At 42.6% G+C, this 18,442-nt stretch overlaps 1 protein-coding gene across 9 annotated transcripts in view; it reads left to right on the forward strand.

Moving 5' to 3' along the window:
* The first annotated feature begins 1,813 nt into the window (after positions 1 to 1,813).
* The window catches only part of BAIAP2 (BAR/IMD domain containing adaptor protein 2), a 182,841-nt gene continuing 166,212 nt past the window's right edge, over positions 1,814 to 18,442 (forward strand). For all 9 annotated transcript variants that reach the window (XR_006102222.1, XR_006102223.1, XM_042452483.1 and 6 more), the window contains exon 1: positions 1,814 to 1,958. Coding sequence is in view for 7 of the 9 variants with exons in the window: in XM_042452483.1 (XP_042308417.1) it covers positions 1,890 to 1,958 (69 nt within the window). In the remaining 2 variants the exon portion in view is untranslated. The remainder of the gene's footprint in view (positions 1,959 to 18,442) is intronic.

An 18,442-nucleotide genomic window follows, 5' to 3' on the forward strand; every position in this document is an offset into this window, starting at 1 on the left:
CAGTTGGTTTGAGTACTGGAATATGTCTCTGGAGCTTTGGGTTAAAATCCTTGCTGAGCCATGTAAACCCACTGGGTGACCATGGGGAAGTCACAGTCTCTCAGCCTCTGGGGAAGGCCATGGCAAACCCCCTTTGAAGAAACGTGCCAAGAAACACCCATGATAGGTTAGCCTTAGGGTTGCCATAAGCTGGAAATGACTTGAAGGAACTCAACAACAACAACAACAACAGTCACATTTTATGTTTGATCAGCTGATCATAATAAACTCTATCTAACAGTCCTACGGTGCCCGAGTAACTTGTCTGATGGGAAGAAGTAGTGTAGGTGGCTCTGCCTGGAAGATGAACTTTGGACCCCTTGTACTTCAGTGGGGCCTCTGCTTTGTAGGTTATCCGCTCAGTAATTAATGGCATAAATTTACCACAGATCAGCCCAACCAGGCTGAGCAGCATCAGTCACAGTGACCAGACTTTTCCTCCTTTTCCAAGACCCGTCCTCCATTTCAACCTCCTGTCCAGGAGGAATTCCAAAAGGTCCTCCATTTTTGAGCAGGACTAATTAGGTCCAAAACACACTGCAGAAATATTCCCGTTTGAGATTGCTTTCACTGTCCTGGCTCAGTGCTAGGGAGTCCTGGGAGCTGTAGTTTACTGTGGCACCAGAGCCCTCTGACAGAGAAGGCCAAATGTCTCACAAAGCCACAGTTCCCAGGATTCCCTTGCCTTGAGCCAGGGCAGTTAAAGCCCTCTCAAAGTGGGTTATTTCTGCAGTGTGTTTTGGACCTGAAGAAGCAGGAATGGCCATTTCCAGGAGTGAAGTTGAAGGCTTTCATGGCCGGCATCCGTAGTTTTTTGTGGTTTTGGGCTGTGTGGCCATGCTCTAGAAGAGTTCCTCAGAGACTGCTGGCCTGGAAGAGAATGGGGTGTGAATATATCTATCTATATATCTCCATCCCTCCAGGCCACAGCATGTATCCCCCACTCTCTTCCATGGCAGCCTTCTCTGAAGATGCCAGCCAGAGATGCTGGTGAAACAACCTCAGGAAGAGACTCTTGTGGAAGAGAGCCCCCCAACCTCTTATCCACCAGGAGAGTGTGTGGCTGTTCTTGGGTGGGGAGTCCCCCTTCCCCCTTGGAGGCCCTCCATCCCCCTCTGGAGCGGGGGCGACGGCGGGGGAGGCTCCTTCCCTCTCCCTCTCCCCCGCGAGCCTCCGTGGGCGGCGCTGCTCCCTCGGGGTCTCTGCCTCCCTGCTGCGTGGGTTTCTTTTTTGCCACGAAGCAGGGGCCGGGCTCTCCCTCCTCCATCTCAGCCTCCTGTCCGGGAGAGTCCCGCCCGCTCCACCCTTCTGCCGGCAGGAGGAAGGAGTCCCAAACGGGCCCAAAGCCAGCTGGACTCCCCCCAGGCGCCGGGTTTGAAACTGGCCCGGCTCCATGCTGTGGGACTCTGGGAAGGGAAGTCTATAGGGAGGGGTCCCGAAGCCCTCCTCTCCCCAGGACATGCCCCCCTCCGCTCCATCCCAGCCTCCTTCTGCCCAGGAAGAATTCCACACTCCCCGGACTCCTCCGCATGGGGAAGGAGGGCAGTGGAAGCGGTGCCAAACCGGGTGACTCCCTCCAGTGCGGACGCAGCCTCCCAAGGGGCGCCTCCCTCCTTTCCTGCCTCCCTTCTCCTCCTCCTCCTCCTCCTCTTTCCCTCCCTTCCTGCTCTTCAGGCGGAGCCGGGGGCGGGAGGCAGGGCTGGCGGGGCTGATACCGGGAGGGAGGGAGCGGTATAAAAGCGCCTCTCCTCCGCCTGCCTCGCAGTCTCCTCGCCCTCCTCCTCCTCCTCCGGGCCCCTGGTTGCAGAAGCCCCAGCCGAGCTCTCCCTTCCTGCCTGCCTTCTCGGTCGATGGTGCTGCCCGGCGTCGCCATGTCGCGCTCCGAGGAGGTGCATCGCATCACCGAGAATGTCTACAAGGTACTCCCGGGGTCTCTCTCTCTCTCCACTTGGAGCCCTTCTCCCGAAGGTCCTCCATTCTGGGCCGGACGAAGAAGCCAGGGCTGACCGGGGGAAGGGGGGGGCTTGGAGGGTTTCTTCCCCCTTTCAAAGGAAATAAAACCAGGGGATGCTGAAGCCCCACCAAGCGCAAAGGTGGGGTAAAAGGGGTCCCTTGGATACCAAGTAGCTAGGATTTTAGGAAGGGGGGGGGGGGGTCCAGACTAAGTGCCACCATTATAATGGGGCTTCAGTGCGGTGGCGCAGCAGCACACACCATTCATTTTTCTAATGGACACCAAGAACCCCCCCCCCCGCGGGCTCCATCCCTGCCCGAACCAAGGGGTTTTTCTTTTGGAATTAGTGTATTTTTAAAAGAATGTTGTGAAGCCCAGAATGCTTGACTCCGTGGATGAATAACAACAACAGTAATAGAAACTGTGGATACGGAGGGCTGCCTCTCTTGCAGATGTCTGTCTGGTTTGGGGCTTTTTCCTTGGCCCCGGAGGGTCCTCCACTTGGAGCCTCACCCAGAAGCAGGCATTGACCATTTCCAAAACATTTATTTTTGCTAAACGTCCTCCCTTTTTCTCCCGGGCTGTCCTCCATTCCTGGCCTGGTCCTCCCTAGAGGGGAGATCCTGGGGTGGCCCTGGAGGGGCCTTGGCTCTCCTCCTTCCTGAGGCTCCTTTTCTTGGGCGCCAACTTGGTCACCTGTTGCCAGAGCTTGGCCAGCTTTCCTTCCTTCCTCTTCTCTTCCAGCCAGATTTCTCTTCTGTTCTCCCTTATGGGAGGATGGAGTGCTTTCAAGCACCTTCTCTCTCCCTCTCTCTCTCTCTAGTTTCTCTCTGGTTTTTTAAGCACCTGTTTTAGAGGGAGCCAAAGAAGGGCTATGGCAGCGTCTCCTTCTGGTTTCTTCCATGGAGAGTGAATTTTATAGTTATAATAGTTTGCAACTGCTGAGGGAGGAAAAGCCAACCAACTGACCAACCACCTTTTGGGCTTTCCAAGGAGGCTACACACCATGAAGGTTTCTGCCTTCCTGAGGAACCCACTCTCTCTCTCTCCCTCTGGAGACATGGGCTGCATCCACATTGCAGCAGTAACCCGGTTTGATGCCCCTTGGGCTTGCCATGGCTCCATGCTCTTCTTCTCCAATGTCATGTTTTTAATGTTCAACAGTGTAATGTCATAGTGGTTTAAATTATACTTTATTATTGTTTGATTATCACGTTTTTGTTTTGGGGAGGGAGGGGATGATAGTGGGACTGATTTTTATATTGTATGAATTTGATTTTTATTGTAAGTCGCTTCAATCCTATCAGAGACACGGAATAGAAATAAAATTTTATTATTATGGTGGTTAATTGTTTAACTGTTTTTAAACTGGTATTTTACATGTTTCATAGTGTTTTAAACTGGACCGTTCTAGACTTGTAAGCCGCCTTGAGCAGGGGTAGGCAACCGTTTTGATCCGGGGGCCGGGTTGCTGTCCCTCAGACAACTGGGGGGCCGAAGCCAAAAAATAAATAATTAAATAATTTTTTAAAAAAATTTGAATAAATAAATAAACCGGGACAAATGTAGGACAAAATTTTCAAATGGTGGACACTTTTTTTTAAAAAAGTGGAGGACACGCAAAAAAATGCTGATTTAAAAAATTTTTTTTAATAAAAATGCATGTTTCTGAGGCATCTATAGACAATTGCCCCCCCTTGCCCATGCGCGTGAGAGGCCAAAGGCCCCGGCGGCAATTGGTGGCAGGACTGGGCTGGGGCCGGTCCCAAGGCCTCGCCGGGCCACATCCGGCCCATGGGCCGCAGGTTGCCTACCCCTGGCCTTGAGTCTCTGTACTGGGAGGAAGGTAGGATATAAATAAACATAATAATAAGCCATGGCAGCTCAAGCAGCATCAAACCGGGTTATTGCTGCAATGTGGATGCAGCCTTGGTGAGGTGTGTATGGATGAGTCTCCCACAGAGAAGGAAAGCCCACCATAAAAAGGAAAGCTGGCCTCTTCGCTTCTTAGTAGCAGTAACTCTTATCTTCCTCCCCTTTCATTCCTTTCCTAAATTTTTTTAAAAACCTTACTTTTAGTGTCCAATTTGTGTCAAAAGGATCCCAATTTGTAAGCAAGGAACTGCAATTTTAGCCTGTTTGCTTGCCTTCTTGGCTAAAGACTGAGGCAGTCAGTGCTGTTTGTCCACGTTGTTAGCGTGTAAAATCCCTTCATTTAAAAAATAAGCTTCTTCCCCTTCTCTCTCTCCCTCTCTCTCTCACACACTGTTTGTATTTATTTCTTTTTGTTCCTCTCCTCAGGTTTGAAATAAGGGGAAACAAGTTGGTTTTGGTCTAAAATGGGTGGAAGAAAATGTCTTATGTAAGATCACAGCTGACAGGTGACTTGTGTGTGGGAGTAATTTTTTCTTTCTTTAGGGATGAACTCCCCCCCTGCTTTGTTACAATGAAAACCGGCCTTCCAAACTACATTTTTTTTAATAGCAGAGATGTGAAGAACCAGTTTGTGTGCAATAACAATTTAATCTGTAATAAGGAAGGGGGAGGGAAGATGCTTGGAGAAGAGAACAAGTTGCTTTTTCCCATGGCTCCCCATCACAGGTGTGAGTCTTACTTCAATCTTCATCCTCTTTTTGAGTGACTTAGGAATTAAGTATAATTATCATCATCAATTATCTTCACTTCAGTTGCAGGCAGAACTATCCAAATCCCGTGGTATCCTTAACTTCTGAGTGTTGCGTTCTTCCAAAATATGCGTCTTATTTTTTAACAGCTGCTTGACTTTCTACGTACAGTATACGTTCTTGAACATATATTTGAAGGCATTTGTTGAGTAATTTTAATTGCTTAAATTCTGAATGTTCTCTACTAATTTGACTCTTGGCGAGGTTAAACGACAGCCCCAATATGGGGTGTGTTAGGGGGAGGCACCTGGTGCATAAATGACCCCTCTTCTTTCTCTTAGTAATCTCACGCTTTTATATTTGTCCTGAGATTTTGGTCTGTGGATTCATATGCCACTTTTGAGTCTTATTTCATATCATTAAAGTCTGGTATAAAGAAGAAGGTTGTGATGTACTCAGGATAAAGGAGAAATGGGTTTACAGAGGCCCTTAACTGGAAGAGAAACCCTTTCTATACAGTATGATACATAATAGACAATTATTGCACCATTTTTAATAGGATAATATATGATTGGATATCATGCCATTTGGAGATATTTGATAAGTGCACAGCAGTTAGCTGGCCACTACTGGGCAGTTACTCCAAATTTGTTCTCACCTCAGAATGATGGTGTTCTTTTTAAATGGGGTAGAGCTCCTCAGAGCTCCATGGGAGACACAAGTAGGTCTGTGCTATTCCTTCAACAGCACATATGTCAGCTGCAGAAATCATAGTTCTGTGCACAGATGGTGCTATCCATGTGAGGGATGGAAAGCTCTTAATGTAGATCTTGCAGCATCATATCACACCTGAAGGAACAAACACGCTCCCTGAGTTGCATATAGAACAAAATAGCTTTCACATTTTCCAAGAAGATCTTTGGAAGGACCCTGATCCCCAAAAGTGCTTGGTGACAGTGAAGCAACAGCTATCATATCTTTAGGAAACAAGTGCTTTCGGACTTAATCTGTACAAGATGTAATATTTACAATTAGAGTGGCTAATGTGGGCCAGTTCTTTTTTTTAAAAAAACTCTTGGCCTTTGCTTGCAATGGTGCAGATCTACCTATCTGTGGCTTCATTTTTTAAATGGTGTCAATGAATCTCTGAAATAATTCCTTCCTTCATCTATCTTTTCAGTTTGACAGTTAACAGAAAATATTCTTCTGGTGTGAGAATGAAGGTAAATTAAAGGGTTCTGCTTCACTGGGCCCTGTGAACAACTTTTAATAAAACCTTGTTAACTTAAGAATATAATGCAGGCCCTCATGCATTAAACTAGAGCCAGTTGCCCTATTGTCTGGGGTCAGGCTCTGTTCTTTCCTTTAAATGATTACAGCATTAAGTTAACTGTGAAGTGCCTAAATTCCTAGGCCATTGCCATTTAACCCTATATGATTTCTTGTCATTCATTTTCTCTATGTGCACCCTGGCTTTGTCCATTTCTTGATATGGAGTCACTCTTAATTATTCAAAATTGTGTCCACATGAGACCGAGTCTATTTCCCTCTTTTCCCTCTCCTCACCCCACTTACTCTTGTTAGCATGAACAAGCTATGCTTCTTTGTTTTTTTACTCAGGACCCAAAGAATTCTGAATGTAATCCATTCACCCTCAGAGGGAAGGATTTAGATCCAGTTTTCCCACTCTCACCCACAACTTTATGGCACACTCTCTTTTGAAACTGGGAGGTTTCAAATGCTGACTGTATTATGGCAGCTGTACAGTATAGCTAATACATTGCAAACACAATACAGCCAACAAATTGCTAGGATTTCATTCTACTAGGCTTTACAGCCCTATATATATTCTTCCACAGAGAGTCCGGCAATAGTGATGCATTGTTATTGCTTTTATGCCATAGCCCTAGATAAATATATTTGGAAGTGGATTGTTCAGTTGAGCTTTTCTTATTTGTGTGGTTGGGACAGGGCTAGGTACCATGAAGCCCTCCAGATGATGTTGGACTGTAATGATGTTGGACTCATCATTGGCTATGTTGGCTAGGGTTGGCTAGGGTTGTTGGGAGATGGAGTTCAATAAAATTAGTGGACATTGCACTTTTACCCACCTTGAGATATGGTTATAGTAGTACAGTATGCCTTATGAGGGGCTACTTTGATGTAGTGGCTGTCAGGATACAGCATGAGGGATGATTCATAATCCAATGTTTCTTCTCATACTGTTGATAGACCTTGTGATACACAGTAGGCATATATGTTTCTACTGTTGGGTAGAGCTAGAGATGGTTTTGGACAGAATTTGTGCTTGTGCTGACAGATGTAGCCTGTCTGTGAATCCAAATGATGGCAATTTTCCTTCCTACTGCTGAGTGCAACTCTCTGTGTCCCCCACCTGCACCCAAACCTCTGTGCCACTTGAATCCTTGCTTTGAAAGTGTTCTCTACCCCTCCAGAGCAGATATTGAGGGCTTGTGGGGGTCTGTGGGTGAGTGTAAACAATCTCCTCAGGATCTGCTGTTGGAAGAAGATAGTCATTACATGTACCAAGCTGGATCCTGGCTTCTGTGTGTGTGGACCCTGAATTTTCTTGGGAGTCAGGAGCAGCAGCAAGCTATATATAGTACTGTTTCCTTATGCAGAGACAATATGTTTGGCATCTAAGGCAGAGAGGCGTGTTTCTGGCTCACTTGCGAAATACATAGTGTTGTGATTGCTCCCAGATCAAACCTATATAATATTAGGCTGCCACACTGCAATATCACTTGGAGTTGAAAAGCTGAGATCCTTTTCTTTAATTGTAGGAAAAATAAGTTGCAAACACTTATGATAGTCCTCAAAAGCATTTCTCCTGTCAAAAGTACTAGTAACATCCACCCCTTGCTGTAATTAAGGCAAGCAGTCAATTAAGCTTGTACCAGTTTTAATTGGCATACTATAGTTCCAGTGGAAAAACAGGTCAGTTACAGACGTTCCCTGCTCTCTGCACCTTATTTTAAAATTATAGAAATCAAATTGCTTGTTTGTTAGATTTGGTGGTTCAGTGTCTCATAAAGATTGCTATAAGTTCTGTCCCCTTCTCAGTTGCTTATGATGAAGCAACAACTGTGGTTAAATGAGAGCAACTATAATTGACTACATGACACAGACTAAAATGATGTATGTTAAACAAAGGCTATACCTATAACAGTAAGAAATAGAAGTGAGGCTGTGTTGATGCCTTAGATATCTTCTGAGCAACCATAGAACATGAAGTTGCATCCCTTTGGACTTTCTATCTAATTGCCATAGATAGAATTACCCTACTTTCATTAACATCCCAAGTCTTATGACTCATTTATATAACTGACCTTAGTATGCCGTATTGTTTGAGTCCTATATAAAGTATTTTCCTTTGGGTGTCCTTTGGATAGTTTTCAAACAATTTTTCAAATGATGTCAGCAGATGCTACTTATAATCCTGTGTTGGTAGTAGCAAGCATTTTGAAAGTGCATTTCAGCTATCAAAGGTGCTTATCCTACTCTTTTAAAAAATCCTTGCAATAGTAGAAAGATCTGTATTAGTTGTGAATGGCAGTGGATTATGGCTGAGTCTGAGAAATACTGGCTAAAGAAAAACTAGTGAGATGGTGGTTGAAGAAGATCTAATCTACTGATCTCTGAGGGGGAAAAAGTAGCCACTCCACAGTCCTGTAGCACTCTTGAAGCATGGCTACATGAGGTATGTGCAGCCTTTGATTCTTTGGTAGTCTTGCATGACCAGCTGTTAGTAGAGTTGTTGTAGGTAAGGCAGCCTGTCCAGGGGAAGGACAAAGGAGAGATATCATGCAGTACAGAACTTTCTTAGGGCTGTGAACTAAAAACACAAGACACTCCTGTGTGGGAGTTATATTTTTACATTTTTTCCCCAGTAACATAAAACCATAGAATTAGAAGAGACCCACAAAGGCCATCCAATTGAACCCCCTGTCATACAGCAATCAAAGCAATCCTGACAGATGGCCATCCAGCCTCTGTTTAAAAATCTCCAAAGGAGATACCAGCACTCTCTGAGGCAGTGGGCTCCCCTGTTGAACAGCTCTTACTGTCAGGAAGTTCCCCCTAATATTTAGGAGGCATCTCTTTTCCTATAGTTTGAATCTGTTGCTCCATGTCCTAGTCTCTGGAACTGCAGAAAACAAGATTGCTCTTTCTTAAGTATGACATCCTTTAAAATATTTAAACATGGCTGTCATGTCACTTCTTAACCTTCTCTTCTCATAGCCAGCTCCCTAAGCCTTTCCTCATGGGGCATGGCTTCCAGACTTATGACAACCCCATGAATTTCATAGGGTTTTCTTAGGCGAGAAATACTCAGAAGTAGTTTTGTCAGTTTTAGTCACTCAGCTTGCCCCAACACACTTATCAGTGTGATCATTCAACAAGAGACCATACAGTCAGGCTGCAGTGAAAAGTCTGTCAATGTGACTAAGCCTGGTTTTTCTTGGTAGTCACCCATCCAAGTACTTAGCTGATTCTGCTTAGCTTCGAAGATCACACAGAATTTAGTGTCTTTAAAGTTTAGGGTATTTAAGCCTTACTTATAACTGATAGTTCACTGTGACATATGTGGCCTGAGCGAGTGATTTCTAGCATATACTAGGCTGATTTTCAAGAAGTGCTTCTGTGTTCTCTCAAGACCTTATGGCAGCACATTTACATTTAATTAGAAGAATGCTGTGGCTTACTAAAACATGTTTAGTTCCAAATGTAAGGGAAATAAAACATTTTGAACTGTGTTGGAAATCACACATTGGCAGACTTTTCACTGTAGCCTGCATGAATGGTCTCTTGTTGAATGATCACACTGATAAGTGTGTTGGGGCAAGCTGGATGACTAAAGATTATAAATGCTTGGGCTGAACAAACAGGAAGAAAGACGATTGAATATGAAAACTGGATTTCCTTGTCATCCAAACTAAAACACCTCAGACCTCCAAAGGCCACTGTTCTTGACCGATACTGCTGTTAGCATTGTTATCTGTTGAAAAGCTGTGTTAATGACAAGTTTGCAACAAATGGCAAGGATTTCTCTGGGAGTTCAGGACCAGGACTACTGTGAGCTTGTTTGTCCTTGCTGTGTTGGCAAGGGCTGTTCTTGTTTGACTTGGCAGATACAAATTTCTAAGAATTGTTTGCCTCCTTCCAAAGACTGTACAAAGAGTTTTTGGTTTAGAGATAGGCAGAAACTGCCTACAATTCCACCACTTCAAAGGGCTAAAATGGAAAATATGGACAAGTGTCTGAATTTCACAGGTCAGCCACTTAAACTGTTATTGGTCTTCTGTGGACAGGTGCTTCTAGATTGGTTTTAAGTTGGATAGTTTTATACAGTGTGCACATACTTACCTAATTGTAAGCCCTACTGAATGCACTGGAGCTTGCACCTAAGTAGACACATATAAGATTGTGCTGTTAATATATCTACGGTATGTTTTTTTCATTGTATCAAATTCTTCTACATAAAATTTGCTTTTTACCAGCATGACAAGATGTTTACCAAATAATCTAACCTTATTGGATATGTCTACTACACTAATAGCATGATGTTACCTCCTACAGAACAAACATGTAATCATTATCAGTGAAAATGTACTCTCTTATCTGATGTTTACGTTTAGCTTCTCGCAGATCATAAGAAAGGGAAAGATCAATTTGCAATCATCCCCTTACTGTCAAAATGCATACTCTGTCCTAAGGATCAGTCCAAACCCATTTGCATGAGACAACCAAGGGAGGGAGAAGCAAGACGAACAAGTTGGCAGGAGGGGGGGGGGATGTGTAGGCAAAGACAATAATGAATACCTAGGTAAGGTTATAGTTGGGAATGGAGATTAAAAGGTTAGGACAAGGGCTTCAGGAAAGAGTTGGATTTTGTGCTAGAGTTTGCAGCATCCTTTCATCACGTTACTTCTAGTTATTAGCATTTCTGTGAATCCATCAAATTTACAGTTTAATAAACAGTGGCTGTCAACTGCTGTACTGTTCATGGTGCTACAACCTTCAGAAGTTTAACATATGCTTGCAACATCGGTGAAAGAATATCGGGTGCTATGTCATGTCAAATCTGTGAACTTGTTTGTACTTTAAAATGGTGGATGGACTTAAGCCAATAGCAGTGGGGCGCATGGAAGTGCTCAATTTTTGATACAGTGAGGTCAAATTCTTCTCACTTCATTTGGCTGTCTTTTATACATGCTAAATATGGGAATAGATTGTAAAAAGAAGCTAAATCCAATACAAACAAGATGAGATTCAAAAATTGCATGTAAGTGTTTATTCTTTCCAACTTTATGATTTTATGGCAAATACTACTTATAAAATGTGCAAATACTTTCCGTTTATATTAAATATTTTTTTTAGGAATATCAGGCAATACCCCAGGTCTATGTTACCCTGGACCTCCTATGTGTGAGAGCAGTTCCAGTAATTTCTGAAAGCAGTAGTGCCACTTTTTTTCGGTCTGAGCTTCAGTATTTTTGGGGAAGAATGCAAAGGGACTAATGGAGTAGAGCAAATCTTATTCCACATTTAGATCAAAGAATAACCATCCATAAGATTATTGCAAACTCATGCAAAGACCCTTTAAATTTTTTAGTCACTTCTGAGAAAGAGGATGACACCTTTGATTCCATGACAACCTGATATTTTCGCTTCTGATTTTAAAACTAAAATGTCTCTACTGATTTTATTCTACCTGGTACAATGCGAGCGATCATCTGTATAGAGTTTTGTCTCTGTTTCTCATGTTGCTGTCATTTTACTGCTTTAAAAAGAAAATCACATCTCTTCAGTGTAAATTCTGGCCTTGGTATTTCTTTAAAAATCTCTCTCCATTGAGACTGCTTGGCTTATTCCAACAAGTGATTACAGGAAGCATTGTAATCTGTTGGCCCTGAGTTGCCTAAGGGCTTCAAACTGTTCTTGGTTCTCTTGGGTCTTAGGAATTGCCTGGGTGTACAGAAGGCTCAGCTGGTGATAGCAGTGTAACACTCAGCCATACCAGGAAAGTAACTCTTGCCAGTTTATCTTTGATTGTAATTCACAAATTTTTTTTCTCAAGGCAGGCATATGGCATAGTTAAGGAATGTGGTGTCCTGTTGTTCTACACAGTGGTGTATTATCTCTGCAGGTTAATGATGACCTGAAAGCAGTTTTCATCTAATTGTAAAAACAACTGAGGTGGAAAAAAAAATGGGGTTGCTACCAATTTTCATTAGTCATTTGTACTGTATGGTTCCAAGTCTGATCAAAGTGTGATGGTGTTTTTCCAGGTTTTTCTGAATGAGGGTCACACATTGAATTAATAGATTTGTTAAGGAATTAAAAGGAGTTATAAACAGGGCATTGTGTGCTGAAATTTAGTGTTACTTTTTGTATGCTGAAATGTTTTAAAGATAGAATAAAGCTCTATGCATGTTAAAATTTGTGACTAGGAACTATTGATTAAAGAAGTAAGTGAACAATAGGCAAGTGGAAAAATAGACAATAGTAGTGCTTTACATTCTAAAGACACATTTACTTTGTTTGTGCGTGTGCCACAGTGGTGATTTATATGAATAGAGAATGTGAATATCAGTTGACATTTCTGAAAGAAATGGAAGGAAAGAATATTTTGAACTTCAGTTTTTAAAAAACCTAAGGTTTCTAAATCTTCATGATTATGAGTAGAATTACTTTGTTCAATGTCTAGGCGGAAACCACCATAAGCTGTAGTGAGAACAGCTTCAGCCAGGAAGCTTAAGAATCACATGTAATGCAAGCCATAAGGGTGATCCTAACTTCTTCAGGAAGTAGGAACAGAATGTACAGCTTCCCAGATGGAAAGTTCTCTACTAGGCTTGTTAGATAGGCAGTAAGCTTGTTTTCCAGTAATGCTGTTAATTTTTTATGTTGCCTTTAGTGTGTATTTGTTTTTCTGGTAACCAGTTATGCACAGCATCAGTACCTGCTCAACAGAGAGGAGAGTAGTTTCATTTCAGTGGTAGGTACTTGGATTTTTCCAACTATTGTTTCAGTCTCCTGCTCTGAAGCTGTGGAACCTAATGAAATGTCTGTGCCTCATCATTTGTCTGCATGTCCATTTCTATTCAACCACACCCCTCTGAATGGTTCTCCTGGAGGAATTGATGACATTGAATCAGTAATATAGCAGGATATTGTTAAATGTTGGGTTTCTGGGACTGGGATGCTAGAAAGAAGGTTAGTCTGGATATCCCTGCAGTTATTACTCCTTTAATTGATATAATTACATTATTTTCGAAATTATTTATGTATTTCATTCAGTGTGGTCTAGCTTTCATCACACTGCCATACCCTCTGCCTCAAATCTACGTATCTGCTTCCAAAACTCTGTGTTGCAAATAATGCAACACAGAGAATTAATGACTGAACAAAAAATATTTCAGTTTTGCAGTAGCTTTGTCTGTATTCCACATATAGGAAGGGAACATGTTGATTCTTAGTGTGATTGACTCTTTTCCTCCATATGGTGCTTGGTTCTTTCTACTACTGTACCCATCTTATTCTTGACTTTGATACTTTATCACAGTAGTTTGTAACCTTTTCTTTACCTTCTGTTTCTGTGAACCTCTAAGACTAAATTCAAGATTTAAAAGCATAATAATAATAATAATAATAATGGAAATAGTAATAATAGTTTAATGCCTGAACACTGATCCATTAACAATTACACCATTCATAAAACCTTCCTTCTAGTTTGCAGCTGGAGAAGACTGAACGGCAAGGTGCAGGCCCAGAAAGGGTGAACAGGCAGGCAAGGAAAAAGGGTCTGGCAGCCCTCCTCAACACTGATGTTAGTAGTTGAGAATTTGAAAGAAAATGTTGGTACCTCCAGGTGAAACTCTGGGGCAACTGATTGCATTTTCCAGGGGATTGTCTCACGGGGAGCTTTTCCTACAGTTTCAGCTCCTTGTTTTAGGTGTGCCACCTTACCCCTGGCAAAGAGTGTAGGGCAAAGGCTGTCTGCTCATCTTCTCCACTGTTGCTCAGTTGCTCAGTCCTCTTCGTCCTCGCAGCAGAGCAGCCATGTGACAGGCAACATGCAGCCTGCCAGCTTACCTGTTTTTGCCTTGACTGCTGTCACACAACTGTTCCAGTGTGGGGAGGAGGTGATCTGAGAAACCTTCAAACCTTCACTGCACTCCTGTAAGGACATTGCAGCCCTCTTGGAGTCTGAGGACTGCATGTTAAGAACCACTGCTCAATATGATGTTTCTACCATTCCTCCTCTGGCTATTGTGTAGAAAACAGCTGCTTTTTTGTCTGTATCAGGTGTGGGCCACATGTGGTCCTCCAGATGTTATTCAGTGGCAACTCCCATCAGCCCTAGCCAAGATAGCTGTACAGTAATTGTGTGGAATGATGGAAACTACAGTCCAGCAATATGTGGAGGGCTACATGTGCCCCAACCTTGGTGCATATCAAATCATTGTTAGCCCTCTCCTTTTAAACAGTAGCCTGTCCTAAGACAACCATCTTTAAAAGGCTTTGATTTTAGGGAACTAGGATTACAAGAGTTCTCCCTCAGAATGATTGCATTTAATGAGATAGTGGAAGGAGCTGTCAGCCTCCCCCTCATTGTGGCTGCAACTACAATCGCTTGCCCACACATGTGGAATAATTACAGGGGGAGATGGAGAAAGCTTGGCACCTACCGCCAACGTAATCCCACTTCTCCTTTACTGTGACTCATCCTGGTGGCTCTCATTGTGGTGCTGATGGAAGTCTTATCACCTCTGCTAGCCCTTTCTGAGAATTTACATCAGACAGCACATCAGAAATGTATACTAAAGGGAGATGCAAATTCACCAGCCTAGGCACCACCGTTTAAAAGAGTGCTTGGGTTTTATATATATCTGAAATTTGAACAGGAAAACAACCACTGTTCTCCATAACAAGCTTGCATTTAAAGCATGCAATCGAAAACATTCCATCCTCCAGAAATCTAGAGGGCTGCTGTGCCATTATTAAAAACTTCAATCCCGTTTAGTTCTAAAGTGAGACATTTTCATGCTGGAAAATGGTGAGCTGCTTCAAGCAGGGCTTTCTGAAGAGATTGGGGGAAAAACCTCGTCTTCACCCTTAATCTCTATTTGCCTTGGATGAGCATAGCCAGTATTCCTTATCATGACTTGCTGTACATCAGATGCAATAAATGTCAGCCCAAGCAGAACAGCTGATTGCCTTATTATCTTGAAGTCTGGAGGGAAGAGGAGAGATTCTTGTTCAAATGAAGCCAAATTAGAATGGTGGGTGGCTGTCACGTCCTGACAGCTAGGGGAAGATATGCAGGTTGACAGAGGAGAGCCTTGGCCCCAGAGGCTCCATTTATGCCACCTTGTATATGTCATGCTTTGTGATCACCCCCTGCATGCCTCTGGCTGAAATGTTTGGCATTGTAAGAAGCCCTTTGCAAATATAATTATTGACTGATGATGGTTGGGGTGTAGAGGCATTGCTGTTATCACTTGAGACCCAACTCCCTGTGCTGTGTCTCAAGATGGGTTTCTGTGTGAATTTGTGTTTAATTATTTCCATGCTAATGGGCTTTCATTCAGCATAGCTGTTGGTTACGTCTGTACAAGGAAGCAAGACAAACATCTGACAAATGCACAAAATACCTATAGATGTTCTCAGGAGGGAGTTACATCCATTTTGTACCACTAAAGTAAAATTGATGAACTACAGGACTGAGATTGATCTTCATTGTTTCCTGATGGCCAGTTTCTGTACTTCTTATTGTCTAAATCACTGTCAAATAGGAAAGAACAAGACATCTCGTCCACAAGATCTGAAAAAATAAAAGGAAAATTTTAAGCAAGAGTGGAGATGCTCTATGACCAGCAGGGGAACACACTGAATGACCAAGTAGAACTAAAAAAATGAAGGAAACACTGCATGGAAGAACTATATAAAAGAGATGAAAAGGTGACAGATTCATTCGAGGATGAACCATATGAAGATGAACCTCCAGTTTTAGAAAGTGAAATAGAAGCTGCACTCAGAGTGACTGAGAGAAATTTTTCACAAGAAACAAAGCATACCAATAGAGCTGCTTCAGGCTAAAGAGACAACTTCTACTAAAATCTGTTAACAAATATGAAAAATAAAGCAATGGCTTGCAGATTGGAAATGCTCAATATACATTCTAGACCCCAAGAACCAGGAATTGTAGTAACAGCAGGAGTATTGCATTAATTTCCCATGCTAGCAAAGTTATGCTCAAAATTCTACAACAGAGAATTTCAGTATATATAGAGGAAGAAATGCCAGCTGCCAAGCTGGTTTGAGGAAGAAAGGAGACATTGGGGCAGTACAGATGGGCGGGTAGAAGTCGTCCCTGTAATCCCCGCGCCTGTGATGCAGCATCCATATGCTGCAGCACCAACATGTCATCCAAAAGGAGCTGCTATAGGCTGTTCCTTTTTCGCATCGTCATAAGGACTGCAACACAGCCCTATGACGCCTCTACCACCCAGAGGCATATCAGTGCTCACACACACTTATGTCACGAGGCTGCGCCCCATGTGGATGAGGCTGCAGCCTTGTGACGTAATGGTGCCAATATTAGGGCTTGGCGCATATCGATGCTGTGCTGTATCAAGCCCTAATACCGGCACAAACAGCCCGTCTGTACTGGACCATACTTGGGATAATGGAGTGCACAAAGGACTTTCAAAAGAAAATTAGTCTGTGATTTTTAGATTATAGGAAAACCTTTGTTTGTATAGATCATGAAGAAATATGGATCACTCCTAATGAAAAGGGTGTGCCACAACATTTGTTTGTCCTAATGTGTAGCCTATACTCAGGATGAGAGGCTACTGTTAATAATAATAATGATACGTTTTATTTATATATATCCCGCATCTCCCTGCGGATCGAGGTGGGAGTACAGCACAATTTTAAAATTAGTTAGTTAAAATACATTCTCATGATATAAAATCTTAAAAACACACCAGAAAACCTATACAGTGGTACCCCGGGATACGAATGCGCCGCCTTACGAAATTTCCGGGTTACGAAAAAAATCCATTTAAAATAACTGTTCTGGGTTACGAAGGTTATTTCGGGTTACGAAAATTTTTTTGATGCTTTTCGGCGCTATTTCGCACGAAATCGCGGCTTTTCCCCATTAGCGCCTATGGCTTTTTCGCCTTACGAAGATTTTCGGGTTACGAAAGCGGCGGCGGAACGAATTAATTTCGTAACCCGGGGTACCCCTGTACAGGTACAATATCAGCATCTAATTTCCCATACATGCTCTGAATGAAGTGACATCTTAAAGCTGTTGTAGCAGATCTGGGGGATAGGCTCGCCGGAAGAGATCTGTCTTGAGTGCCTTCTTGAAGGCATCTAAGGTGGTAATAAGACAGATCTCCTCCGGCAAGCCATTCCACAGTTTGGGAGCCATAGCAGTGAATGCCCTGTGGGAAGTAGACCTTAGTCTGGTCTTTGGACAATCCAATAGATTCTTCCCAGTTGTTCTGAGAGTGCGGAGCAGATTGTGTATGGAGAGGCGTTCCTTCAAGTAACTTGGGCCCAAGCCATGTTAGGGCAGAATATGGAGAAACTGAGTGGTTTCCAGTTGGCAAGGAGGTCAAGCAAGACTGCATTTTATCATTCTATCTATTTAACATGTATGCTGAACATATCATATGTCAAGCAGGCTTAGACTCGGACAAAAGAGGCATGAACACTGGAGGAAGGAACATCAACAATTTAAGAAGTGCAGATGACATAATACTACTAGCAGAAAATAGCAAAGACTTGGAAGGATTGCTGAAGAAGGTCAAAGAAGAAAGTGCAGACAAGTGTGAAAATTAAGAAAACAAAAATAATGACCACAGATGATTTACATAACTTTAAACATGAACCTGAGGAAGTAGGCTGAAGTTTACGAAAGCTCCTTCTCCCAAGTTTGTTCTTTCAGTTAGTTTTAAAGGTGCTACAATATTCCTTTGCATAACTTTAAAGTAGACGATGAAGATATTGAAATAGATCACAATTTTTCATACCTTGGCAGATATATTCTGCACTAGCTGAAGCTTCTGACCATTCTTCAAGGGCAGGCCCATATCTAATGTAAGTAATCTAAACTGAGCCTTATCAGAGTTTGATTATCTGTGTCCTGATATGTTTTAATTGCAACTTAATCTGATCCTTAATCAGGATTGGAGGAGGACAGAAGTTCTTGTGCTTTCCAAGCCAACCCCTCATGCTTAGTTAAAGTTGTCTTCAGAACTGTGAAACTGAATGGATAAAAATGGAAGAACTGTGGGAGTTCAAAGATACTGGGGTTGTTGGATTGCAAGTAGGCACCAAAGTTTAGTGTTGACCACATGCTTTGCATGTAGATGGTTCCAGGTTTGATTCTTGATATTTCCAGTTAATTATTAAAAGGTGCAATAATAGACATTTGCGTGAATGACCTGTTTGATTTTACTGGAGGGCTGCTAGCAGTCAGGATAGTCAATATTGGTCTAACTGGACAATTTGTTGGACCTGCATAAGGCAGCTTCTTTTGTTGCCTCAAATAGATTGGGATATTTGGTATATAATTTCAGTAAGGTGTGCTGTGAATAATTTTAAGACTCATTGTGTCCCCTTCTGACCACACCTTGGAGCACAAAGTGAGCAGACTGCAATCCTCAATATACTGTAATCTCAAATCTGAAATACAATTATTAGTCCCAACTAGAGTGGATCCACTGAATTTATGGTAAGTTGATAAATCAACACTTATACAAATTCCATTGATTCA

Source organism: Sceloporus undulatus, chromosome 2 (assembly GCF_019175285.1).
Source record: "Sceloporus undulatus isolate JIND9_A2432 ecotype Alabama chromosome 2, SceUnd_v1.1, whole genome shotgun sequence".
NCBI classification, from domain to species: domain Eukaryota; kingdom Metazoa; phylum Chordata; class Lepidosauria; order Squamata; family Phrynosomatidae; genus Sceloporus; species Sceloporus undulatus.